At 42.0% G+C, this 26,805-nt stretch overlaps 1 protein-coding gene across 2 annotated transcripts; it reads right to left on the reverse strand.

Annotated features, from left to right (window-relative positions):
- Positions 1-428: 428 nt before the first annotated feature.
- On the reverse strand, positions 429-24,380 carry LOC147250051 (uncharacterized). 2 transcript variants are annotated; one of them, XM_086224018.1, is made up of 23 exons: positions 24,266-24,380; positions 23,669-23,806; positions 23,487-23,553; positions 23,240-23,410; positions 21,732-21,851; positions 21,464-21,604; positions 20,794-20,919; positions 20,511-20,543; positions 20,086-20,208; positions 19,822-19,944; positions 19,500-19,622; positions 12,773-12,895; positions 12,282-12,404; positions 11,993-12,118; positions 10,139-10,267; positions 9,911-10,003; positions 9,302-9,397; positions 8,918-9,013; positions 8,706-8,801; positions 7,889-7,990; positions 7,701-7,806; positions 1,443-1,559; positions 429-973 (listed from the first exon to the last, which is right to left on the reverse strand). In XM_086224018.1, exons 1-23 carry the CDS (start codon positions 24,284-24,286, stop codon positions 895-897), a joined length of 2,472 nt encoding a protein of 823 aa, XP_086080144.1. In that variant the 5' UTR covers positions 24,287-24,380; the 3' UTR covers positions 429-894. The 2 variants fall into 2 exon arrangements, with proteins under 2 accessions (XP_086080144.1, XP_086080145.1); XM_086224019.1 differs by lacking the exon at positions 20,511-20,543.
- Between the last annotated feature and the right edge of the window lie 2,425 nt (positions 24,381-26,805).

Raw genomic sequence — 26,805 nt, forward strand, 5'->3', positions numbered from 1 at the left:
AAAAACAACTGTTAAAACTCCACCCTACATGGTCTCTTTTTCAAATTTCAAACTTCCAGCCTTGAACAAAAGTTATAGATCAATGTTGACCTTTAGTTGTACCACCACCTAGTGGACAGAAGAATTCATTGTACTCTCCTCACATGAGCTACAGCAACACATTACAATGTCATTGCATGTCCTCCTGGTGGTTGCAGGATGTGACTTTTTGTGCATTGTGCACATATTACTCTGCTCCTTGATGAGAAATCCAAACATTATCAGGTTTCACAACCATTTGTTCTCCTGTACACTCCAACAGGAACGAGGGCCCTCTTATCACTGCTTGTGCCTCCCTAGTTCATGTTATACTCTAGAATAGCAGTGACCATGCCGAAAACATGTACTGTAAGTGTATTTTTCTACTTTATTGAGACATCATTACAAAAGATTAACAAAAGTTCAAAGACTATAAAAAAGTACACAATATTGACACCATAAAAAAGTTACATGTCTTAACTTTCAGCTGCCATAAACATCCATCCATCTATTTTCTATACTGCTTATCCATTAAGGGTCACGGGGGCTGGAGCCTATCCCAGCTGACATAGGCAAGAGGCGGGGTTCACCCTGGACAGGTCACCAGTCCATCACAGGGCGCTGCCATTTACATACAGATCAAATACAGAACAATGTAGACTTAAATTTTACTTTCAGTCCATCACATGAAATAGAAAAAAAACCTTTGGTGTTAAAAGGGTCAGGGGGAATTGGGTTCTCATAGATATAGTATCCATGCTTGCCCGATACTTTTCACAGACAAAATATACTTTACGTTGTCTGTGCTGCTAGGTCATGCTGCCCAAAATGTTGTTGAGTCAGCGTGAATATGAGGCGGACAATATGCAACGTTGTTCATCTCGTCTTCCTCTCAGGACACTGGATTTTGTAGCCCACCCTGTAGGCCTGGAGGTACACGCGTGCCTGGTTCATCCTGAAAAACAATTAAGCAGACACCACTTTGTCATATTGTATTATTTTTGTGATACTGGATCTAACAGGACTTTTCACGCATTAAAACAATCTAATTTTATATCTTATGTCACACTAACTCAATCCTACGATATATAACGTTCACCTGCTACTCTAAACTAGAGTTGCAGTGGTATGAGATTTCCACAGTGTGGTAATCATCTTGGAAATATCAGTCTCACTTTTTTCATTATTTTTTTTTAATAACTCTAAAGGAAATAAATACACAGTTTATCTGGATTAACATTTTTTTTTGTCCAAACAGACATTAAAATTGATTTATATAATAATAATAAATCAAATGTAGAACAGTAAAACCATAGAAATGCAAATGTACAAGGACCGATAACCGTCAAATTTTCCAGCTGCAACCCTTCTCTAACCAAATAGCTACATTAACTAATGGAGGATCAAACACGAAAGTCAGAAACCTGTATTTGGTGCAAAGCTGAACTCCCAGGGGTCCACAGCGGTCAACGTAACTCTCCCTAAAAGCCTTCCTCACTGCTCGAGCCATACTGACCACAGTGGTGACCACAGGGCATGTCCTTGGACACAAGCACATCCATGAGAAGTTTTCAAATAAAATTATGAATGCATACCTGCATGCTCATTTGATTTATCGCTTCTATTACTTGCTGACATGAAACAACAGGGGTGTGCACCTATGTATTTAGTGAGCATCACTTCAATCGCAGTGCAGTCAGATAGAAATATAAATACTAGTGGAACCTGTCAAACCTGAAAAAATGTGCTTGCCTAACCCGGTGACTGACTCTGAAAAGAAATGGTGGCCAATTTTATTTTATACAGCACATTTGATAAACTAAGTGTAGGTTAAACATTAAAAACCTTAAGAATGTATTATTCTTTGTCTTATTCCTATTGAGGGAATAATGATTATGTGAAAACAGGAGTTTTAGCAGTAAAAAGAACAAGCCCTCTTATTACCTTGATTAAGTTTTGGAGGGGATAATGAATCTAAATTGTAGATTCTGGTTCTTAAGGACTAGGGTTTAATAAAAAATGATATATACTGTATATATATATAGTGGCAAACTGTACATCTAGGCCTTCACCCCAGCCATCACTACCAAGAAAGAACATCATCACAGAAAAGTGCAAGTGAAAGTGCTTAACAACTGCAATCATCCAGTTAAAGACGATGCGTCTGTCAACAATTGGCAATAATGTCAGTAACGTTCTCTGCAATATGCGACCTGCTCAACATTAATTTTGCAAAAACTGGAGACAAAGAGACCAAGGCTCATTTAATCCCCATGGACAGCGCTATGAAATCAAGGCACATAACAAATCACACACACTGACGGGGTCAAATAAATTCAAGAGCATCATCATGGTACGCAAGGCTGGTAATACTAAGACAATCTTTAAAAGTTCCAATGAAGACCATACGCAATTATGAATGGAAAAGTGATTTTTTCAGTACCTATGAATGACAAATAAATAAAAGAGGCAGAAAAGGGGGCATAGAGAAATAAAATAAACCCTAAAAAAAAAAATAACACCAAACTAATGATATGAGGATTCATAAGGGATCTGCTGACCTATTGAATTACTGTCAATTCAGTCTTGAGCCTGGGTCAAAGTGCCGCCCCTAGTTTGCTGCAAGGCTTTGAAACTCAGAGTCGGGAAAATTTTCTCTGTATGAGGCAAACTTTTTTGGGTCCAGAAGGACAAGGAACATCAGTTTTTCACGATCCTTGAACCTGTTCCTCAGTTGAGTGAGAATCTTGACCAAGATTTCAATGTGTAGCTGGTATGCTGCATGCACATCACCAACTCTCCGTGCCTTGCGCCCCCTGCGCAGTGTCCTCATAGACCAAGTCATCTATACTACACAGATAAAACTGCACGTCATACTCCTTATTCTGCAAGATCCCTAAAAGTACACTGGAGTAGGCTAACAGTGAGTTGAATGTGGCACGTAGAAAGCAGAACTCAAAGCCCATCAGCAGTGTCATGTATCCATCATCAAGTCACTGTGGTTGTCACCAATGAATTCAAAGGGCTCCAACAGTTCCTCTCTCCGCTCATACATGGTGCAAACAGACGTGATGAGAAGTTCCACCGTGTAGGAGCCAGTCTTGGCGGTCTTCGCTGGCATATTTCATCCAGGAGTTTTGTGTATTAGGTTGATTTTGAGAAAAAGGCTGCAAGGCCACATAAGTGAAAGAAAAAAAATTTGCATTCCGAATTTCAAAGAGAGCCTGTGGTATTTTTTTCAATTATCTTAGCATGTACTCCATTCAGTCCAGAGGCAATGATGGCAGCTCCATCTTAACACTGGGCAATTAGCATGTCTGTGCGTTCACAGTCCTCCAGAAAGCCCAACACCTCAACAGCTATGGCTTCTGTGTGCTTATCACCACTGACATTACCAAACTGGAAAAACCTCTCCTTCACACTGCCATCAGTGGCGTAACACAGGACATATGATACCGTCAGCTGTCTCGTTGACCATAACAAAAAGTGTTTTCCTCACTTCCTCTTTCATGGCTTTGGTCATTACATCTGCCACTGATTGAATCAGGTCATTCTGAATTCTGCTGGAAGTGCCAATGAGCACAGTGGCCGAATCCAGACAACAGCACCGCGGGCTGTCATCGCCAAAAAAATCCACCAACTACAAGTAGCTCCCCTTGTTTTCAGAATCTTTACTCTCATCATGTCCTTGAAATGCCAGCTCTTGCTTTCCAAGAAATGTGATGACATTGATGAGATGTTACAGGATCTCTCTGTTCTGCCTGACCTTGTTGTTGTGGGCTGCAGTAAAGTTACAGTGCTGCTCATCAAGCTGAAGATCAATCCTACACTGTGACAAAATGCTGTAAAAAAAAAAACAGCCAAATGGGCAGCTTGCCATTGCCGAGAAAATACTGTAATATAATGTAAATAATGTTAAATTCTGGAAGTGATGTTAGAATCAACGGCAGAGAAGCAGCAAAACGTGGACACGTGGAAGAGTGCGGAGGTCATCTGGACTTTCTTTTCCGACTCTTTTTGGATCCTTCTCAATCCTGCAATTTGGACACGGTGAGTTTGAATCAATACCTCATACATCTGTCTGGTGTTGTTTGCTCACGATTGTACCGCTCTTTTCTCCTGTAAGCGCGCTTGATAAAACTCCATCGCAAGCTGTGTAACGTAAATTACATAAATTAGTTAACATCTGGTTTAATGATAATCTTATCGTATTGAATAGCTGTCATGCAATCATTTCATGAAACTAAGATTCTCTCTACATTTATATATTTTCTGTGCACTATACTCGTCTTCCGCAGTGGCCGATGGCCGAGAATACCCTCACCCTACCCTTAACTCCTCGTCTAGTACTGCATATGTATTTGGTAAATAACACACTGTTTATTTCACATCAGATTTGCTGAAGTTATATGTATCCCAGCAAAGCATGAACGTTCATCCAAATAGAGATATTCACACAAATGAAGATGCTCTCCGAAATTTCACATTTCAGGTGGGACAGAAGGTGTAAGTGCAGGACGCTGGATGATCAGTCTTAAGGGTCATGTCCTATGTGAGGGCATCCAACCAACATTTGTGACAGGGCTTACTGCTCTGTTTTCAGTGGACTACATCTTTAACCCACAGTACCAAGAGGAGGCTGCCTGTACACTTGAATTCATTCAAAGGTAAGGCTCGTCTTGTCCAAATGACCTTATTCACAGCGGTCATTTTGACATTAAATTGTGGGGTAAACACAGGTATTAAGGTTCCATTCCATTAAGGTCTAAAAGAGCCAGGGTCAAGTCAAGTCAAGTCATTTCTATAGCGCCAAATCACATCAAAGTTCTCATGACACTTTACCGGTAGAGCAGGTCCAGAACCACACTCCTTCAATGAATTTACACCAATTCTGACTTTTTAAACTGTGAACCTTCACTTTATAATTGAGTTTTGACATTTAAGGTATGAACCTCTCTGCATGTATTGATGGAGTTGCTGCTGCCTTACTTTAAAATGTTGTGTTATTTAATTAATCATATAAGTCTCTTCTGACCCCTGGGGGACACCACCAGCTATGTCCAAATATCCTGAGGAGTGATCACCCCACTTCACAAACTGTGGCCATCCTTTTAAATAACTCTTTGCCCAGTCTAATACCAGTCCCCTCATCCCATCTTTTCCCAGTTTATTGATTAGTATGTTGTGGTTAATTGTATCAAACGCTTTTTTGAGAACGATGAATACTCCTATTGCATGTTTTTGTTGTCTATTGCATCTGCGATTTCTTCAATTGATTCCATTATTGCCTGTGACGTTGATCTGGTAACCCTAAACCCACACTGGCTCTCAGAAAATAGTCGCATCCATTCTATTGTTAAAAAGCTTTTCCAATATTTTTGAGAGAGACAGTATTGAGACAGGGCTTTAGTTTGCTATGTTTTGTTGGCTCCCAGTTTTGTATAGCGAAATGACTTCATCTGGTTTAGAAATGTCCCAGTTTTAAAAGACAAATGCAGATGTGTGCCAGTAGTTTTGATACCCCCTCAATGAACTGTTTAACTAATGACAGTCTATAGATGTTTTATTTTTATCATGCCCCCTTTGCTCTGTCTGTTGTTATATATAAATTCATAGCTTCCATCTCCAAATGCATTCCCTTTTCAGTGGTAATCCAGGTTTCAGAAATAGCGATTATGTTAAATGGCTGTTGTAATGTGTGCAGATAATCCCTGATGCTGTTAAAATTTGTATATAAACTTCGGCTATTGAAGTGGATTCCAGATAGTTTATCCTTTCCTAAGATGCTCCCATTACGTTATGTCCCCACTGCATTACATGTCCATTGTCGCTTAATGTAGGTTGAGCTCTATCACTGAGCATTATGTTTTTGTTTGCTCTGTTACCTCCATTCAGTTCCAAGTCCACTCCGGTCTTATTTTGGTAATAAGGATACTTATTCCAGCTTTTCTAGTTCCTCTATGCTCCTCACCATGGGTACCTTGGCCTCTTCTGGTGATCCATTAAGCTTGATGAATATCTTGCAGTTTCTAGTCCATGTACTCTGGATTTTTTTCATTCTCCTCAGATGACGTGCTTTCTTTGCGATGTCAGCATTGGTCTTCGTCAGATGTTCATTGATGTAAACATCTGTGCCTTTGAGGATCTTTCCCTGTTTTAGGAGTGCGACCCTGTGCTTCCTGTCAACAAATCTCAGTACGACCGCTGGCTTGTCATCGCTGTTCCTTCTGGGGAGCGGGCAGTAAGCTTCAACCTGGTTGTAGTCCAGAGCAATCCATTTGACTGCAAAAATGCAGCCACCTGTTGCTCTGTTGAGGTCACATCCAGCTCACAGCCGGGCTCCCCCTTCCTACCTGCAGTCACCGCCCTTCCATAAGACTGTGGTTTAATTGCTAGCCCAGCTATGACAATATAATTTATTCTGGGGTATTGTTCAAGGTCCACGACCTGACTTTCACAGCAGAAACTTCTTTTGAGAGGAAGTCAAGTGACTTTTTTATGTCATCAACCTCTTCTGTGAATGGGGTCAGGGTTTTTTCGGCCCCATATTGCTCTGTTTGTATCGGCGACTAATGGCTTGATCAGCTGTTCACCAGCAGATCAGCTGTTAGCTAGCAACTACCCAACTCACCAGTACGCGACCTGCTTCTCCTCAGTTCCTTTGATTTGTCCGTATTCAAAATAATGTCTTAAGTCAGGGGTCAAACCAAAGATACCAAAGTCCAGAATCCAAGATTGTAAACCAAAAAGTCAAGCAAAAAGTCCAAAAAACAAAATCACAGCAGACACAGCAAACTTTCTCACAGGAAGCAAGAAGTTGATACGAAGTGACCTACGTGAGCATCCTTTTCCTTCATTTGTGTCAGTTCATGCAAATCTGCATTAACTGACACAAATTGCCATTATAAAAGCTGTTATTAAAGTTTTATAAGTCAGGGATCTGATATTAAAGCCTGCTAACTGCAATGAGTTTGCAGAACAGTTGGAATAGTTCATTGTAGCAGCGCCAGGATGGCCAAACTAACACTGTTTAGGGGGATGTAATACTTTGAAAGACATGTCTGGTTTAGATAATGCTGTGGTACATGTTAGAGCAAATTCACACCTATAAATCTGATGAAGTTACCACTCAATTGATATGTTCCTTTTCTCCAAGGGCTCACATCATCTGCTCTGTACAAACCTGAATTAGTCAGGAAGAAATTCAAGTTTTAGATTAGTCACATCCTGAAAGAGTCAAGTAGAACATTTGTGGGTTTTTTGGAAAAAGTAGAAATGGAGTCAGGAATATACAACATCTTCCCAGTTGCTACAAAAGGATTCAGAGTCTGCATGTAATTTGCTAGAATTTCTAGCCATGAGGTCATTTGTTGCCACGTATGTTGAAAGAACACTGTAAAACAGTTGGATGCAGGTCAACAAGAATGGGAATGAGTTCAGTTGGTTAAATTTATGGAAGTAGGTGCATTTGGACTGCATTTTTCTGGCAGTGCTGAACATTTCTGATCAGTAGTGTAATCAGCATTTTATTTCACCAGGCATGGGCAATAACAAGCTCACCACTTTTTGTTTTCATCACTCTTGGAAGTTTTTTTGTGGATGCAGTCCTTGCTAAGCATTTATGTAGATGACGATATGCTGTAGGCTAGATGACAATTTTTTTAGCTGCTGCTTGTACTTACAGTCTTTCACAGCGCAGGCCTGTGGTGCCCTCTGGGCAGGTGCAGGTATTGTGAGGACTGCAGGTGGCTCCATGCTGGCAGGGTGGCACACAGGGGGTGGTGACCGCTGAGGATGAAGCACACCACAAGGGTCATGACTCAAAGTGAAGACTTTTTAAAAAGACATGCGCACATCATTACACACTAACCAGTTTCACAGAGGCTTCCAGTAAATCCTTTGGCACAGCGGCACCTGTTGAGGCCCTCACACATGCCACCATTTTTACAAGGTTTGTGACACTGAACAGGCTCTGAGGGGAACAGACAAGAAAAAACAGGAAATGTTTTATTTCACTCTAAAAGCTCCAGAAAACAAACCCGCCACACACCCACTTTGGATTGTTAACATCCAGCAGTTTTTGGTAGGATCTCAAACTATCAAACTGCAAAGGATGTTGGATGCTATTGAACTGGAAGACAAAGTTTTAAGAAGACCATCTAACAGCAGACAAGATGTGTTTTGTCGATAACATGATTTTAGATGGGAAGAAGTCCTAAACTCATATCCACAGATGAACATAGACATTCTAATCTGTGTTATATAGGCTGAATCTTGCAACCTTCAATGTTAGCCCTTCATAGCCCACAGGTAACTGTTTCACAGTCCCAGGCACTTGACAAAGGTTCATTTCAAACTGTGTCTGGCAACCAAACAATTCAAGCAGGCAGTCGGTGGTTATTTCATTTGAAATTAAAGAATAAATCCTTAAAAAGTTACGGATAACAACGGAGAATATGAGGGATGACTCGAAAGTTTAATTTGCAAGAAGTATAACAAAGATCTGGTAACTCCAAAGAGGAAAGACTAGGCTGTAAATACACTTGTACAGAGACTTCTCACTAATACAGGTGAGACACATGAGGAATACTCACCTCAAAACAAACCAGGATGTATTAAATATAAAAAAAAACAAGTAGTCCAGGGCAGGGTTGTGTTAGATATTTGGAAACAAAGTGTAATCGCACCTATCTGGCAACGAGCTCCTTGCCATCCACCAGTACATGTGCACTTATTGACATCCACACAGCTTCCTCCATTTTGACAAGCAGGTGTGCAAAGGGCTAGAAAACAAATGCACAGACACTATTAGCATGAACTGAGGTATCTTGTTACTTCCTGGAACTAGACGCTAGCCTGGTCTAACTGATGCCAGATGTGTAAATACTTTGTTACTCACGCAAGAGGCACTGGGGGCCTGTGTAGTCAGAGGGACACTGACAGGTATCAGGCCCCACACAGCGACCTCCATTAGTGCAGGGTAACTCACACACAGCTAGAAAGATACAAGAAAAAAGGTAAAAAACAAAGCAAAGCTAAAACTGCAGTCCCACACTCCAATGTGTAGAGAGAATGACAAGCTCACGAGGATGATAAGCCAGCAGGCATTTGTGTAAAGCAGGTGTGGAATTTGATAAGTATTTAAAAAAAAACTGTCAACCTCATCATGAAATCCAATTTTCCAATGTAATAATGTGCACTAGTCATACTTTATATACAACAAGAGTGTTTAGCTCAGTCTACTTTGCTTGATAAAACATGAACTTGAACAGAAGTGGAGTACCTGTGTGGCAGCCTTCTCCGGTCCAGCCAGGAGGACACAAACATTTGTTCCAGCGCATACATGTACCCCCATGGGCACAGGGTGGGGAGCACATGGCTGAAACACATAATGAATTATTAAACATTCCAAACTCAGTGTCACAGCTTTGATGCTATACAAGTACTGGAAACACTAGCTCCGAACCTCAAGTTCTGAATTTGAGAGAAACTTTGAGATGTACATTGTTGTGTGGCTTCAGTGATGGTGCTTGACATTTCACTAGAGTAACCAACTGCATATTATTTATATCTATTAACTGGTAACACAGATATTTTACTTTTTTAAACAGACTGAGTCTTATTCATCTGAATCAATCATGACAAGAGTTTGCCCGTATATAAAGTTCACAATTTAGTGAGGCACCTTGATTCTATCACTTTTATGTGCGTCAACTATTTAGAAGTCACTACCGAGCTGTTAGCAGAATTATGCTAAGCCTTTTGAAATACAATCAAAATTCTACACTGTATGGATTTGCTCCCTCCAAGATTCACTTCAGTATCCACCTAAAGGAAAAATCCATGATACACATGTATCTGATATTCAAGAGCAACATTAAATGTTTTGCACCTGAGCAGCCCAGACCAGGGTATCCTGGAGGACAGTCACAGCCATTTGGAGCCACACACACTCCATAGTTCTGACAGGGGGGGTCACACACAGCTGAAAAGACATTTTGTAAGCAAAAATAAAGTTGTGTCATTTAACATTCATTTTGCTTCACACAGCACTACCTAGAAGACTAATTGTGTTTGTTGCATTTTAGTTAGGTATTAATAGATACAACGTGCAACTCACGCTGGCACTTAGTGGTGTCGTCAGTTCGAACATTATATCCCTCCCGGCAGCTGCAGTTAAACCCACCGGGGTGGTTCACACACAGCTGCTCACAGCCTCCGTTTGTAAAGTCCCCACACTCATCCACATCTCATGACAAAAGACAGAGGGACAGTGAAAAAAAACACGTTTCAAAACATCCAACAAGACAGACAGTATTGAATTCTTATTTTACTGACTTGGCTGTGTGTAAATGGACTATAGCATGTTCACCAGGCACCACTCCTACCTTCTCCATATCCCTAACTATTGCTCCAGCAATCACTGACAAATGTTCCTTATATTTTGTCAACAGTAATTCATATAAATGGGACGGGAAAACATTAGGATCACTTCTGAATAGTGATGCACAAAAATGTGTAATTTTTGAATATAATGGCATTGGTTCAATGAGTGCACCAGTTTTGCTTACAGAAAGTCTCTGATGGGCTTTACCAATCTTTTAGAAATATTTTGTTTTAACTCACTAAGGTTGAACGTGTTTTTCAGTTTGAAACCTTTTTTTTTACACATCGACATCAGAATATCAACTTGAGTGATTATTCTGATTGATATTGCAATTGTGATATAATTCACAATATTACAAAGGATTATCGATATTTTATCAATATTCGATTTTTTTTTTATAGAAAAACACACTAAAATGATCATGTATAATTTTTACTGGACCCTTAACCAAACAGAGATGTTTTATTAAGTCAGTATATTACTGTTTGCATGCTGGGATATCTCCGCAGCACCATAGTACTGAGTGTACAATTGTATTTTGTCATATATTTTGCCTTTAGCACATATTACACAAAGCTATATTGTGATTGACTGATTGATTGATTATTGTGATTGTTCAGCCCTAAATTAGCTATCAGCCATAACAGCGACAGTCACTTCTGTCTGTCGTTCTATCACAGACAAAACTTGATGATCCCTATCTCTTAGTACAAACCATTGCAGATCAACAGCACTAGAAACGATCAATCCCAAACTGACCTTTAAAAAAAATTAATACCGTCTCAAAAGGATGAGACATAAAGAAGTGAGGATTTAACGTGCTGTTGTATTACACTGCATTAGCTTGATCAAGAGGCTTGTACATTGACAAGTGGACGTAAGTGTGCTCTCATTTTCCAGGATACTCTTGAAACAACTTGAACAGTTGAATCATTCTTCATCAAAAGAAAACATTTCTGTGCCGACATTCGCCTTTTGCAGCTCACATGTTTTCAAACAACGTTTACGGAATCTTTTAAAGGTTACTTAAGCAGATGGTGGCGACTGAGTTTTATTGATTTTGCAGAACAATATATTCATTTCAATTCATTTTTTTCATGCCTTAGAATTCCACCACTTACCTGAGTCACAAAGTTCACTGTTAATTGAAAGAATACAAATTTTGATTTTGAAAATCTTCCAGATTGAATTGATGGCATCTACTGTATATGACCACAGGCCATTTAAGGGCATCTCTTCACATTTATTTTCACTGGTTGGGATAAGATGATGAGTTTGTAAACCTGGACTGCTTTGGGTCAATTTATTAAAAAAAAAAAAAAAAGACAAAAAAAAAAGACAAATCCAAGCAAATCAGACAAAGTACACTCTGTGAAAGCAGTAAATACAGAAAGAAGGTCTTGTATTCTGGATTTTGAACTGAGAGCTTTTACACTTTGCTATAACTGTACCAGACCTTAATTAATAACAAGATAAGATACAGTGCTGTTGTTTTGGTCCCCATCCAAATGTGACTGCTGCACTGAGGCGGGAAACACAACAGAGGACTATTCAATGGATTGAACTAGTCTTGAATGTAAGTCTCACCCACGCAGCTCCTCAGATCCTTGCTCAGCTTCCAACCTGGCCAGCAGCTACACTGAAGGTGACCCTCAGCCCTCATGGTGCATATGTGGTCACAACCTCCATTTCTCAGTTTGCAAGATGAAACATCTGTTCAGACAAATAAAATAAGAACATACTGAGCATTGAAAATAAGACTATATTGAAAAGCATCGCACAACAGCACACAAAGAGGCTTCAAATTTGTTAAGAATTATTAGCAAATATTATCAAATACGTTATCAAATACAGCAAACATCGAATAAAAACTTACTGCTACAGGTGAGGTTGTCGGTGTCTAGTAGTAGAGGAGGTGGGCAGTGACAACTGTGTCCTCCTGGAGAGTTTGTGCAGGTGTGTGAGCAGCCACCATTCTGGAGTTTGCATTCATCAATATCTGAGTGCATACAAAACACACACACACACACACACACACACACACACAAACACACACAAACACACAGAGGCAAAGTAAACACTTTTTGGATAAACATTCTCTGTGCAATAGATTCCTGTCTACATCTGGCTTTCCCATTTCACTGATCCACAAAATGTGCCCTCAGGACACCTACTTATGTATGGTAGGGTGCACACACACACGCACGCAAGCACGCATGTGCGCACACACACACACACACACACACACACACTAACTCTGAGAGGTAACATATACGCATAACAGTTTTATCCTCAGCCTGTTTAAACGACTGAAAATTAGTAGGTAAACAGAATTGAAATGTGATGCAGTGTTTGGAAGTAACTGACCTACACAGGTGTGTCCGTCTATGTGAAGCTGGAAGCCAGGCCTGCAAGAGCACTGGAAAGATCCCTGAATGTTGATACAAATGTGCTCACAGGTTCCATTGAGTGATAAACACTCGTTCACATCTGTGGGATTCGAGACATTTTATTAGCTTTTTCGTGACAAAAATTGTCTCATTCAGAAATGGTCCACACAGTTTTTGATAAACAATTTTGCACTCCATCAAGTTTGGAGGGCCAGTGCAGTGAGGTTTGCAATATCCTGTAACGTAACAGGAGTTGGCTTGCTTGGATAAAAATTGGCACTGAGGATGGTCAACATTTTTTGCGGGGGGGACGGGGGGGGGGGGAGACATACATAACTGCATCTTGATTACAATATTTAAGACACAGAGCTGCTGCACCTCTACATGCACCTGGTCCAGTGCTCCATCCCCCTCCCTTTGTGACTGAAACAAGGATGAACAAATTAATTCTGTCCGGTCTACAGAATCGCATCAAATACTGGTGTGATTCTGTTGTGGGAAACTAATCCCACCTGAATAAAGGGAACACATAAGTCCTTTCCCTGGGCTTCCAGCCATTCCACTTTTGAATCCATTTATCCATCAATTTTTTGGCCCCTTTCCACACACAATGGTACACCTCATTCTTTCCAGTGTGATGATTATGCATCACTGAATTATCGCCCACCTTCACCACCAGTGTTTCCAGCATCCTTCCTTCACCAGCAGTCCACAATGGGAGAACAACAAGAGAGCAACTGTGACAGCAGACGAGGCAAAGCTTCTGAAAAGGAACCAATATCCTGAGTTCTATCAGGGTAGAAGAATGGTTTTTATTTCTGTATTTTTTTCACGGCAGGAAATCAACTGAGCATCTGCATTGCCATGATCGGTTCAATTCCACGGATCTGAGAAATACATATTTTCACATCCCTGCCACCCAGCACAGAAAATATAGCAATTGCATTGTTAGTACTTTCTGACACCTCAACCTATTTTGAAGTATATGGAAACAGTGAACTGGAGCCATTATATGGGAGGGGGACAGGGTTATCCCAGGAGGAGACTGTGCCCCATGTTGCCTGGCAGGCTGGAGGTGTTGAACTATTTGCTGTTCTGTTTGTGATATTTCAGGAAGTAATCTTTCTTGTGACTCCAGGACGCTTGTGGTGTGACCTGATGCACTGTGACAGCTTGACTGTGAAAATCTCCTCTTATGATTCCCAACTGACAGAGAAAGCTCAGTTTTATAAAAGGAGTCAGAAATCCCTCATTGATTTACACTTCAATCTTAACAAACTCCTCCATCCATCCATCCATCCACCTATCTCATTCTGCTTATCCAAGGTTGGGTCGTGGGGGCAGCGGCTTGAGCAGAGAAACCCAGACTTCCCCCTCCCAGGCTACTTCGTCCAGCTCCTCACGGGGGATCCCAAGGCATTCCCAGACCAGCTGAGAGCCATAGTTTCTCCAACGCGTCCTGAGTCTTCCCTGAGGCCTCCTGCCATTCGGATGTGCTCTGAACACCTCTCCAGGGAAGCATCTGGGAGGCATCCAGACCAGATGCTCCCAGATGCTCCCTCCCAGATGACGGAGTTTCTCACCCTGTCTCTAAGGGAGAGCCCAGCCAAACTCATTTCGGCCACTCATACCCATGATCTTGTCCTTTCAGTCATTACCCAAAGCTCATGACCATAGGTGACGGTAGGAATGTAGATCGACCAGTAAATGGACAGTTTTGCCTTTCAGCTCCGCTCCTCCGTATCCCATGCACCCTCCTCTTCAGGAGCTCCGAATAGACCTTACTAGGAAGGCTGCGGAGTGTGATTCCACAATAGTTGGAACACACCCTCTGGTCCCCCTTCTTAAAAAGGGGAACCATCATCCTGGTCTGCCAATCCAGAGGTACCACCCATGATGTCCACGTGATCATGCAGAGTTGTGTCAACCAAGACAGTCCCACAGCATCCAGGGCCTTGAGGAACTCCCAGGAGCTTTTTGACCACCTCAGCAACCTCAGCCCCAGAGATAGGAGAGCCCACCATAGAGTCCCGAGGCACTGCTTCCTCATTGGAAGACGTGTCAGTGGGATTAAGGAGGTAATCGAAGTATTCCTTCCACCTGCCAAAACATCTTGAGTCAAGGTCAGCAGCACACTGTCTGTACCATATACGGTGCTGACAGTACGCTTCCCCCTCCTGAGAAGGCGGATGGTGGTCCAGAATCTCTTCGAAGCCATCCAGGAAGTTGTTCTCTATGGCCCCGCCCAAGTTTTTGCCTTGGTGACTGCCAAAAGGTTAGGGTTTAGGGTTAGGGTTAGCCATGCCCGACGCCTCTCACTACTGGCAACACCAGAATAGAAGAGAGTCAACCCCTCTCGAGAGGAATTGCTTCAGAGCCCTTACTGTGCGTTGAGGTGAGTCCAACCATGTCTAGGCAAGGCAAGGCAATGGCAAGGCAATTTTATTTGTATAGCCCGTTTTCACAAACAGTTTGTCTCAAAGGGCTTCACATGGCATCATAACAACATCCTCTGCCCTTAGACCCTCACATCGACTGAGGAAAAACTCCATAGAAAACCCTTTTAACAGGGAAAAATCTGAGAAACCTCAGGGTGAGCAACAGAGGAGGGATCCCTCACCCAGGACGGACAGACGTGCAGTAGATGTTGTTACAGACAAGAAAACAGTTTACAATACAAAAAGTGGGAAACATGGAAATGTTAATAACAGCTGAAGAAGGAAGCTTCTGGTAGGGGAGGCAGGGAGAGCAAGCCAGCTTGATGGGGGACTGGATGGCAGACTGGTTCATGGAAGGGGAGCGCAGGCCGGTGTAACAGTAGGGAATAAAAGGGGGGGGGGGGGCTGGGGGGGCGATGCAGGTGGCGGTTGGAGCTCTGGTGGATCTGTGGAAACAGAGAGACTGCGAGACACCAAGGCCAAACTGCAAAGTCCAACAAGTAATGGTAATGACAGTTCCAAAAATGTGCAGGGAGGAGAGGAGGAGAGAGGGGGAGAGGAGAGGAGAGGAGAGGAGGGCTCCATGTAACCTGATGTGTCCCCCAGCAGTCTAAGCCTGTAGCAGCATAGCTATCAATGGTTCAGAGCTACCTGAACCAGTCCTAACTGAAGGCTCTGTCATAGAGGAAGGTCTTAAGCCTGGACTTAAACGTAGTTAAAGTGTCTGCCTCTCTGACCCATGGAGAGAGCTGGTTCCACAGTAAAGGAACCCGGTAACTAAAGGCTCTACCTCCCAGTCTGTTTTTATTGATACTGGGAATCACTAAAAGACCTGCATTCTGGGAGCGGAGTGCTCTGGTCGGACAGTAGGGACTAATGAGCTCTTTCAATAGGATGGAGCTTTATCATTGAGAGCCTTATAAGTTAGCAGAAGGACTTTGAAGTCGATTCTAGATCCTACAGGAAGCCAGTGGAGAGAAGCTAAAGTGGGAAAGATGTGTTCTCTCTTCTTAACTCCCGTCAAAACCCTCGCTGCAGCGTTCTGGACCAGCTGGAGACTCTTTAGAGAGTATTTAGGACATCCTGACAGGAGAGAGTTGCAGTAGTCCAGCCGAGAAGTGATAAATGCATGCACCAGTTTTTCAGCATCACTCTGGGAAAGGATATTCCTAATCTTAGCGATACTTCGCAGATGGAAGAAGGCGGTCCTAGTCACATGCTTTATGTGGGAGCTGAAGGAAAGGTCCTGGTCAAAAATGACCCCAAGGTTCCTTGCAGTTGTACTCGAAGTTAGGGTGATGCCATCTAGAGTAGAGATCCGATTCAAGAGTGTGTCCCTGTGGTGTTTAGGTCCAAAAATGATTACCTCAGTTTTATCTGAATTGAGCATTAAGAAGTTAGAAGACATCCAGGATTTAATGTCTTTCAGGCAGTCTTGCAGATGAGTAAGCTGGCTTGTGTCGTCTGGCTCCATCGACAAGTAAAGTTGTGTGTCATCTGCATAACAGTGAAAGTTGATCGAGTGCTTCCGGATTATGTCACCTAATGGGAGCATGTAAAGAGTGAAGAGAATCGGTCCTAAAACTGAACCCTGTGGTACACCATATGTAACTCTGCTATACTCCGAATGGTCATTATTAACATTAACAAACTGAAACCTGTCAGATAAGTAGGACTTAAACCATTTTAGGGCAGTTCCTTTAATCCCAATGTCATGGTCTAGTCTCTGTAGCAGGATGCTGTGGTCGATGGTGTCAAATGCAGCACTGAGGTCCAAAAGGACAAGCACAGAGACAAGACCTCTGTCTGAAGCTATAAGAAGATCATTAGAGACTCTGACCAGTGCTGTTTCAGTGCTATGGTGTTCCCTGAATCCAGACTGGAAGGCTTCAAAGAGCTCGTTGCTGTGCAGATGTTCATGTAGCTGCTCCAGGACAACCTTCTCAAGGATCTTGGAGATGTAGGGGAGGTTGGATATTGGCCTATAGTTGGCTAACACATCTGGGTCAAGAGAAGGTTTTTTTTTAAGTAAAGGGTTGATGACAGCCACCTTAAAGGCCTGTGGCACATAACCTGTGACTAAGGAAAGATTAATTTGATTTAATATAGAAGTGTTGACTAGAGGGAAGGCATCCTTAAGGAGGCTTGTTGGGATGGGATCCAGCAGACAAGTGGCTGACTTGGAGGAACCGACTGCAGAAGTTAATTCTGACAGGTCAATGGGGGAGAAGCTGTCCAAGTATGCACCAAGTCTGGGAGGTGCTTCTATGGGGACTGTAGTCTGTCCTCCATTACTGGCAATCTTCGTTCTAATATTCACAATCTTTTCAGTAAAGAAAGAAAGGAAGTCGTTACTGCTGAGAGTTGGGGGGACGCATGGCTCAACAGCACTATGGTTCTTGGTGAGCCTGCCCACGGTGCTGAAGAGGAACCTGGGGTTGTTCTTATTCTTTTCTATCAGGGACGAGTAGTAAGCGCTTCTAGCATTATGGAGTTCTTTTTTATATATTAATAAACTCTCCTTCCAGGCTTGGTGGACTTCCTCGTGCTGGCTGGAATGTGTCTTCCTTTCCAGTTGTCTGGTCTTCTGTTTTAAGGCACGCAGCTCTGGGCTGTACCAGGGAACTATTCTTTTCTGGTTGATAACCTTCTTCTTCAGGGGAGCTACGGCATCAAGTGTCCCAAGGAGTGCTGCTGTAGTGCTGTCCACAAGATAGTCTACCTGCGAGGGGGTGAAATCAGCATAACTGCCCAATATATTATTACAAGATGTGGCAGCAAGCTCTGCTGGAATAAGCTCCTTAAATCTAGAAACAGCAGTGTCAGATAGACATCTACTGAAGCGGGACTTTTTCCCAGGTAGGATAGAATTTGTTAAAGTAAATTCAAATGTAATTAAGGAGTGATCAGACAAGACGGGGTTCTGAGGAAGAACTGTGATGCGGTCAGCTTCTATTCCATAAGTGAGTACTAAATCAAGGATGTGATTAAAAGTGTGAGTGGGTTTGTTTACCCTCTGACAGAAGCCAACAGAATCAAGAAGCGACTTAAACGCAGTGGCCAGAGAATCATCATTGACGTCCACATGGATGTTAAAGTCACCCAATATAATGACTTTGTCTGAGTCTAGCAGGAACTTCTCAACCTCACGCACCAGCTCAGGCTCCTTTCCCACCAGAGAGGTTACATTTCACTTGCCCAGAGCCAGCTTCTGCAGTCGAGAATGGGACCACCAAGGTTTCGGCTGCCACCCATCTCCAACTGCACCCAACCCCTTTGGCCCTGCCTATGAGTGGTGAGTTCATTAGAGGGGGGACACATGTTGCCTCTTCAGGCTGTGCCCAACCAGGCCCCATGGGTACAGGCCCGGCCACCAGGCATTCGCCATTGTGCCCCGCCCCCAGGCCTGGCTCCAGAGAGGGGGCCCTGGTGACCCATGTCCAGGCAAGGGAAAACTCGATCAAAGATTGTAATTCATCATTGGGGTCTTTTGAACTACTCTTTGTCTGGTCCCTCTCCTAGGACCTGTTTGTCTTGGGTGACCCTACCAGACGCATAAAAGCCCCCGACAACTTAGTTCCTAGGATCATGGGGACACGCAAACTCCTCCAGTGCCATAAGGTGGTAGCTCAAGAGGACCTTAACAAACTTCTTGCAAGTTATTTTCCAAGTTCCCCTTCCACTTCTCACAAATGAGACAGACTAACCCTAACCCATCGAAATATGTTCAGACAGACACAGCAGTTGCACACCTATTAGCAGGGTGTTTATGAGCCATCACTTGGCAATCTGTGCAATGTGTCTAAGTCCTCCATTAGATTCTAAGCAGGGGGCTGGAGCCTATCCCAGCAGCCTTCGGGCGAGAGGCGGGGTTCACCCTGGACAGGTCGCCAGTTCATCACAGGGCCAACACATATAGACGGACAACCATTCACTCTCACAGCCACACCTACAGTCAATTTAGAGTATCAATCAGCCTAGACCCCACTTGTATGTATTTGGACCTGGGGAGGAAGCTGAAGTACCCAGAGAAAACCCACACAGGCACAGGGAAAACATGCAAACTCCACACAGAAAGACCCCCTGCTCAAATCGGGGCTCGAACCTTCTTGCTGTGAGTCGACAGTGCTAACCACTGCAATGGACAGTAACCATACTTCCCAAAAAGTTGGCATGCTCCTTTAACAACAAATACGGATCATGACTGCCTTACTTATGTTTTAGGATCCAGGATAAACTAATGTTTTCTACTGTTCTAAAGTTCACCTGTGCAATTGTATCCATCCTGGTTCAACTGGTAGCCAGAAGCACAGTGGCAGCTGTACCCTCCTGGTTCATTAGTGCAGTTGTGTTCACAGTGTCCATTGTTCACAGCACACTCATCAACATCTGTAAACAAAGACCATTCTCAAGGATTAGATTCTAGTGAGAGCTGTGTGTTCAAGTACTGCTGGCATATACTGTACAAGAAAAAAAACTAGCAACAATAAGTGTAACTGAGAGCCATTCACATTCAAGTCTTTAATTTCAGTAAAAATAAGAACCACTAGGAGTACATGAAAGAACACACACTGAGGTGTTTACCTACCAAAACAAGAATGTCCATCTCCATTGAATCCCTGGTAGCACTGACAGAAATAGGAGCCAATGATGTTGCCACATCGAGCGTTGGTGTCACAACCATGATCACCTGACGCACACTCATTCTCATCTGGAAAGGGACACACACACACACACACACACACAAAACCATAGTTCATTTCTATTCAATAAACATCATAATTCTAACCCTTGAAACAAACTCATAAGGGACTGTAAACGGAAAACAGAACTGTCCGCAATAATTGCTTACCTTCGCAGTGTGTGCCGTTTCCCTGGTAACCTGGTTGACAAACACACTTGAAGCTCCCAAGTGTGTTCTCACACACACCCTGACCATCACACACTGCGGGAGTCTCCTTACATTCATCCACATCTGGGACAGAGGTGACAGTGACAGAGTGGCATGCGCAGTGAAAAACCTCCTCATTTACTTACTGATCTGATTTAAATATTTGGTTTCAGTTTTATAACTTTTAACTTAAACTACTTCCACCTTACAATTTTAAAGAAATGGCAATAATGAAACTGCTAGTAACAGGTAAAAAGTATGATACATGGCAAGACACTCCTGAACAGATATCTTTCTCCAAACACTCAAATTTGGCTTGAAGTGATTAACAATATATGTACTCCAAAAGCAAGCAGCATGTGTTAAGCAGACGAAGAACATCATACCTTGACACACGGTGAAGTTTGGACACACAGGACCTATTACAGACCAGTGACAGGAAATTCAAAAGAAAAGGAAGACAAAAAAGCTGATGGATGAAGCGATAGAGATTTTAAAGGATAAGAGAGTCAATAAAAGTCAAAGTATGCCGAACAAAGTGCAGAGGTCAGTAGCAAAGCGACAGATTAAAGCTAAAGTCATCCTTGCAGTCAGCTCATTGAAAACTCACAAGGATATACACAGACGTTGAAATTATCCAGTAGTCATCAAGCTCAATGAAAAACCTACCAACACAAGCAGGGGCCTCGGCTCTGAAACCCAGCTGGCACTTGCACACAAAGCTACCAGGAGTGTTCACACACACATTTCCCAGCTCACGGCGACACTCCTCCTCAAAGCTGCACTCATCCACATCTACAGAAGAGGAAACAAGCTTGTATAAATGAGATGTAGTAGAGATCCAAATATTGTTCATCACCCTTCAGACAACTCCAAGTAAGTCAAGGCTATTCTCAAGTTTGCCAGTTTGCCATAAATATTTTTTCCACATTATTGTTGTAAATATTTTGTTGGTTTGTGGCATATGAGGGCTTTTTATAGCTTGTTTTTGTGCTATCAAGCAGGAAAAGATGTTTTCTGCAATTCTATAACTATATTTTCATCTTTAAACCAAGGCTGATCAAGTCACATAAATGTTAAGGTTAACAGTGATATACATGTCAATTTGAAAAATTATTTTCAGGTCATTAAAAGGATAAGCAGAAGAAAACGGATGGATGGATGGACATGTGGTAAAGTGCTAAAACATATACATATTTAAATGTGATATAAAAAGGCAAAAAGCTGTATTAAAACATGGGCATAATATCCCAAGTTTGGAATACATGTTTCTAAAACTCTCCAATCTTCATTTTTCTCATAGTAGTGGATGGTAGCCAGACATCAGCATCAGTCTCACCTACACAGCTCTGTCCATTTAGAGCCATCACAAATCCCAAAGGACACAAGCAGCTGAAGGAGCCAGGAGTGTTTTTGCATTCAGCGTCACCTTTACAAGCCTGCAGACCCGTCACTGCAGCCAGAGCACATTCATCCACATCTGTAAAACCCAGAAGACACACACACACGTTTTCTCTCCCCTCTTTCTCCCTCTTTCATATACATAAGCACATAAAGAAAGAGCGAGAGAGAGAGAGAGAGAGAGAGAGAGAGAGAGAGAGACAAACCCTGGCACCCTGCAGCACCCATCAGGTAACCATGGTGACAACTACATGAGTAAGAGCCCAGGATATTAGTGCAGCTGGCGTGAAGACCACATGGCCCCTCTCCTTCACATTCATTAACATCTGTTGAGTAAACAGAAGGACATAGCGCATCTAATAAGGATCAAAAATGAAGATTATATTAAACGGTCTCTGCTGTCATTGCATACGATTCTGATTGTGCCGCATATCTAATTGCAACTTTATTATGAATAAAAAAGATGCTTCAGAGAGTTCTACCTGGTGAGGTTATTTTCAGAGATAAAATCCAGGTTTACTTCTGCCAAGGAAGTTCAGTGTTCAGTGCCGTTTGTTTTTCTGTCTCTCGGTCCGTCTGTCTTTCTGTCTTTTTTCTTTCTTTCTGTCTGACTTTCTGTTTGTCTGTAATCTCTCGTCAAGATTACACTCTAATTAACAGACTGATTTTCATTAATTTGGTTGAGGGGGTGGAACATGGGCCAAAGACATAGGAAGGACATTTTCATTAATTTCACAGGAAATTGGACTATTATCAAAACAATTCAAGAATGTAACTTTTATCATATCTATTACTGTGCAGGATTTGGTGTAGATCCTAATACATGTTTATTTTTGGGTGGTACTTGGCCTCAACAGCAGTCTTCAAGCGCACATCAAGGATCCCAAAGCATCCTCTTTCTCCAGATATGCTATGGGACAACAAAAATGTTTCATGCTTGCTGGTGGGGTCCAGATCTATTCAGCTCAGGGCCCTCAAAATAAAGGTACCAGAGAATTGTGACCCCTCTATCCCCAAAGATGGTGGAAGCATACAAACAATGCACACATTCAACTCTAATCTTTATAGCAGTATTTTTAGTTTAAGAAACAATTGAGGCCTTTTAAAATTATTTTTAAGTTTTTTTTATTTCTATAAATAATTTAGCCACTTCCCATCTCTTCCCTTGACTTGCCAGGTGTCATAATTCTCATTTTGAGAACCCCCTGGTCTATAGAAACAAGTTGATCATTACTGATGAGGTCATGATCGGTCCGTTAACAGGAGTGAACAGCTGTTTTTACATAATTTTATTGTTACTGTAGATTCTTGTAGGTGTTTAAGTGTCTTGTGGTTGCTGTTGTTTTAATCGGGCAATCATCTTTGCTTTGAAAAAAGAAGCACTCCGGAAATTTACATGTAAATTGGAATTAAATCTGGGAATATTTTGGGGTGAAATTTCACATTGAGCAATATTTATTAATTTGTCTGGAAATATCATTGAAATTACATGAAACAATCAGGCAAATTCAAATACTTTGGTGTCCACTGGGCTATTACCCTCTCCCAGCATGGCACTGGGTAATAGTCTGAGGAGTGTAGCACTACTTATGCAGCAGCTGTCTTTCAGTGTGCATGAATACCACCATATATTCCAGCAAAAATGTCTCGTTTGCACACAGGAGATGGACTAGTATCATGGTTTCAATGTAAGATGACTGTCTGCTGCTCACACCTTTACAACCTGCTGCTCCCTCCAGAGTGAAGCCAACAGCGCAGGTACAGTTGACTCCATCCCTCACCATGTTGGACGGGCAGCCACAACCACCACCACTCTCCAGCTTCACCTGGTTTCCTGGACACTGAACAATGGGAAGCTGGGAATTTGTGGTAGTCAAGGAAGCTGCTACAAAAACAAGAGGATGATGAGAAAAAATAAGGACATAAAAAAGACTCCAACAAAAGCCTAAAAAAAACCTCACCTGTAGTGGATATGTGGCTAGGTGCGTGCTCACTAAGATTTCTGATAGCATTCTGAATCACCTGATTCTACAACAACAACAAAAAAGCTAAAGGTCAGTCCAGGTCATCCCCTCCAGGAGGAACAGTTATGAATATGTGGAATCTGATATGGAGCTTAATTTGAGCTTCCTGTGTCACTTGCCTGGTTCTTGGGGGGCTCCAGCTCTGAATTTTTCAAGACCTCATTTTCATGTCCCTCAGGGTTGCTCAGATGTTCGGCCACTGATGCAACCAGCAGCAGTGCTGACAGGAACTTGCAGAGGTGAGTCATTACCTGAATCTGTTTAAGGAGGAAGGGGAGAAGGAGGTCAGATCATGTATGAGTGCTCAGATCATCCACTATAAATTGTAGCGTTTCATTCATGGTGAAATTGTGTTATTTCTGAGCAGCAGTCACTCCAGTCCTCCTTGCGCATGTCTAGGCAGGCTGTAAAACACACTGGTAAGTGCACCCTGCAATTAAATCAACCCCCTGGGCTGTCTGCACAGAACAAAAGGAACGTTACTGAGGCTGTTAACAGTTGTAACTAAACCACTGATGTTATACGTTGCTAATATGTTGGTTTGATTTGATGGAAAGTTAAAACAATTGTGAAATATAACAACTCCATAAGGGAAAGGTTTGTGCAAAGAAACTCCTTAGAGATCATGAAGAAAGCGGTTCATCCCCCCCCCCCCCCCCCCCATGTTAATGCGACACACAACCTCTACTAAAGTATCAAAAGAAATTTCAACTCACCTTGGTAGAAACGTCTCGCATGTAAAACGAGTTGACGGACGATGGGAGAGTTCCAGATGCCTAAACGCGCCGCGTCCTATCTTCTCCAGATGTGGACACACGCGGCCTCTCTCTCTCTCTCTCTCTCTCTCTCTCTCTCTCTCTCTCTCTCTCTCTCTCTCTCTCTCTGAGCCTAAGAGAGCACAGCAGCACATCCTGTCCAAGAACTCTGCACTTCCCATTCCTCAAATCCCAGCCCCAAAAGGAGCCGGCTGCGGGGTAGATGCCCCTACCGTGAACCCTGGCGGGGGGGGGGGGGCTAAACCAACCCGGGGCCAGTCGAGGTCGCAGCGACCTCTCAAGGGAGTTCGTGAGAGAGAAAAAACGAAAACGTAGAAGATTCCTATGTTCAATACAAAGGACCACATGGTGGCAGCAGGTGACAACATCCCCCCTCACTAAAACCCCTGTGGCCTCTGGGTGTTGAGGTAGCGAAAAAATTGTTCTCTTTTGGCTCTATTTGGATTTGTTCAACATTATTTATTTATTGAAGGCTAGTTGGGAGTTTTGTGATTGGCTGGTAAACCTGGAGGTATACACACACACACACACACACACACACACACACACACACATTTAGACATAGAAGTGTGTGTGTGTGTGTGTGTGTGTGTGTGTGTGTGTGTGTGTGTGTGTGTGTGTGTACCTCCAGGTTGAAAATAACAATGCTGACTATATTTTACAAGCCATTCACAAAACACCCAAGTATATGCTGAGGGTCATTTTGTCAGAGAGCTCCACAATGTTACAGCAATGTTGGGCATTTTCATGAGGGGGGGAATTTCCATTGAGGAGTCAAAGTTAAATCAATCTCCTCTTCCGAGGAGTTCATCTTTCTAAGAGCTTTCACATCATGTTTTGTTACTGCTTCTTATTGTTAGACATTTTTGGGGAGCCGCCCAACTCAGTTTCAATTCATTCACCGGCAAGTGCAGCTCCTTTTCATTAGCCTTCCATGAGCACACCTGAATTCCCTTGTTGTGTTTGGATTCTCCTGATTGAATGCACTTTTTATTTTCCCACTGCCTTTAGTAGAATATTGAAGGTTGCAGATGTGCACAAATCTCAAGTTTTTCCAACATCCAAACATGATCTGAAGTTATCTTGCCATGTTTCTACAAAAGTACTCGATCTTGTTGGCATATACGTGTTGGCATGCTTAAAACGAGCAACTGAGGGTCATGTCACTATACACAGGACACAGGATACCTTTTTTGCAGCACTATGAGGAGGATTTAAAGGGATTTGAGTCCTTAGTTTTTATTAGTAATTATAACTTCACTGGAATGTCTTTAAATAATGAAACAGCCTATAGGCTTTTATTATAAAGTGCAGGTCCTAAATGTGTACTTTATTGTTGACCATCAGCCCAAATGTTGTCTGTTATATATAATAGACAACATTTGGGCTGATTGGTCAACAATAAATAATAGTCAACTGCTGCACTTTAAGAATCAGATTCAGTGAAATTCGAAAATACTTCGAAGCTGCTACTCATGCATTAGAGAGCCTCTGAAAGATCAAAAAGTGAAGTGGTTTTTATGTACATGAAAACATTTTATTGTTACATTCCAAGATAAGCAGGAAACAAAATGTTTTAAATGGTTTTGGATTTTTTAAATTTATTTATTTTTGTGATTTAACATTTTGTTAGGTTGCTGAGAGCCAAAGTGAAACAGGTAAAATATGAATGCTTTGCTATAAAGATTTTTTTTCACAAGGCAATAAAACATCATTAATAACACACAAAGAAAGCAGTAACATTACACCATAGGAAGCCATGCTCTCACAGAGACTTGATAATACATTTAGTTTAACACAAACTATTCTTTTACATAAACTTGAACATGAACAAGTGATTATGAAGCAGAACTATGGTAATTATTCTAATGGTGAGTGCAGGCTTTAATTACAGCCTTGTGAAATTGTTCATAACAGTAACAAATATTTATATTTTACCAACAAAAACAAACACATTTTCTCACAAATAATATGTTTGATATTGTGGAACAATTCAATAAAACAATAGAGAAAAAAAACATTGATACTAAAACAGATAGAGATTCTCATCATGTTAAAATGTTGGTTCACGTTTACCAGTCCTTCTCTGAATCCCAGCTGGCAATGCACCACTGATCACATGACGTGACAGAACACAGATTAAAAACGCCAAAACAGAAGAAAGAAAGAACTAAGCACTCATTTTTACTATTTAGCACAGATATTCAAGATATCCTCACAACATGTCAACTGGGATGCTATATTGTAGTTGACGCTCAACTTTATTTCAAATAAATGAGTAATTTTACAAAAGCTGCAAAGTTATAAGCTACCAGACACAGCAGCATAAAGAGCATCATATTTTTTCTCTTTTCATTTTATCTGAGCTTCACTAGACTGAATGCGAGTGAACAAAGCATATTGATGGATGAGATTTACACAAAACACTTTTGAATAAGCTTTTAAGCTAAGCTTTTGAATAATTTAAGCCATCCATTTTC

Source organism: Aulostomus chinensis, chromosome 14 (genome assembly GCF_037954235.1).
Source record: "Aulostomus chinensis isolate RoL2024-O1b breed Wild chromosome 14, RoL_Achi_v1.0, whole genome shotgun sequence".
Classification (NCBI taxonomy): Eukaryota; Metazoa; Chordata; class Actinopteri; order Syngnathiformes; family Aulostomidae; genus Aulostomus; species Aulostomus chinensis.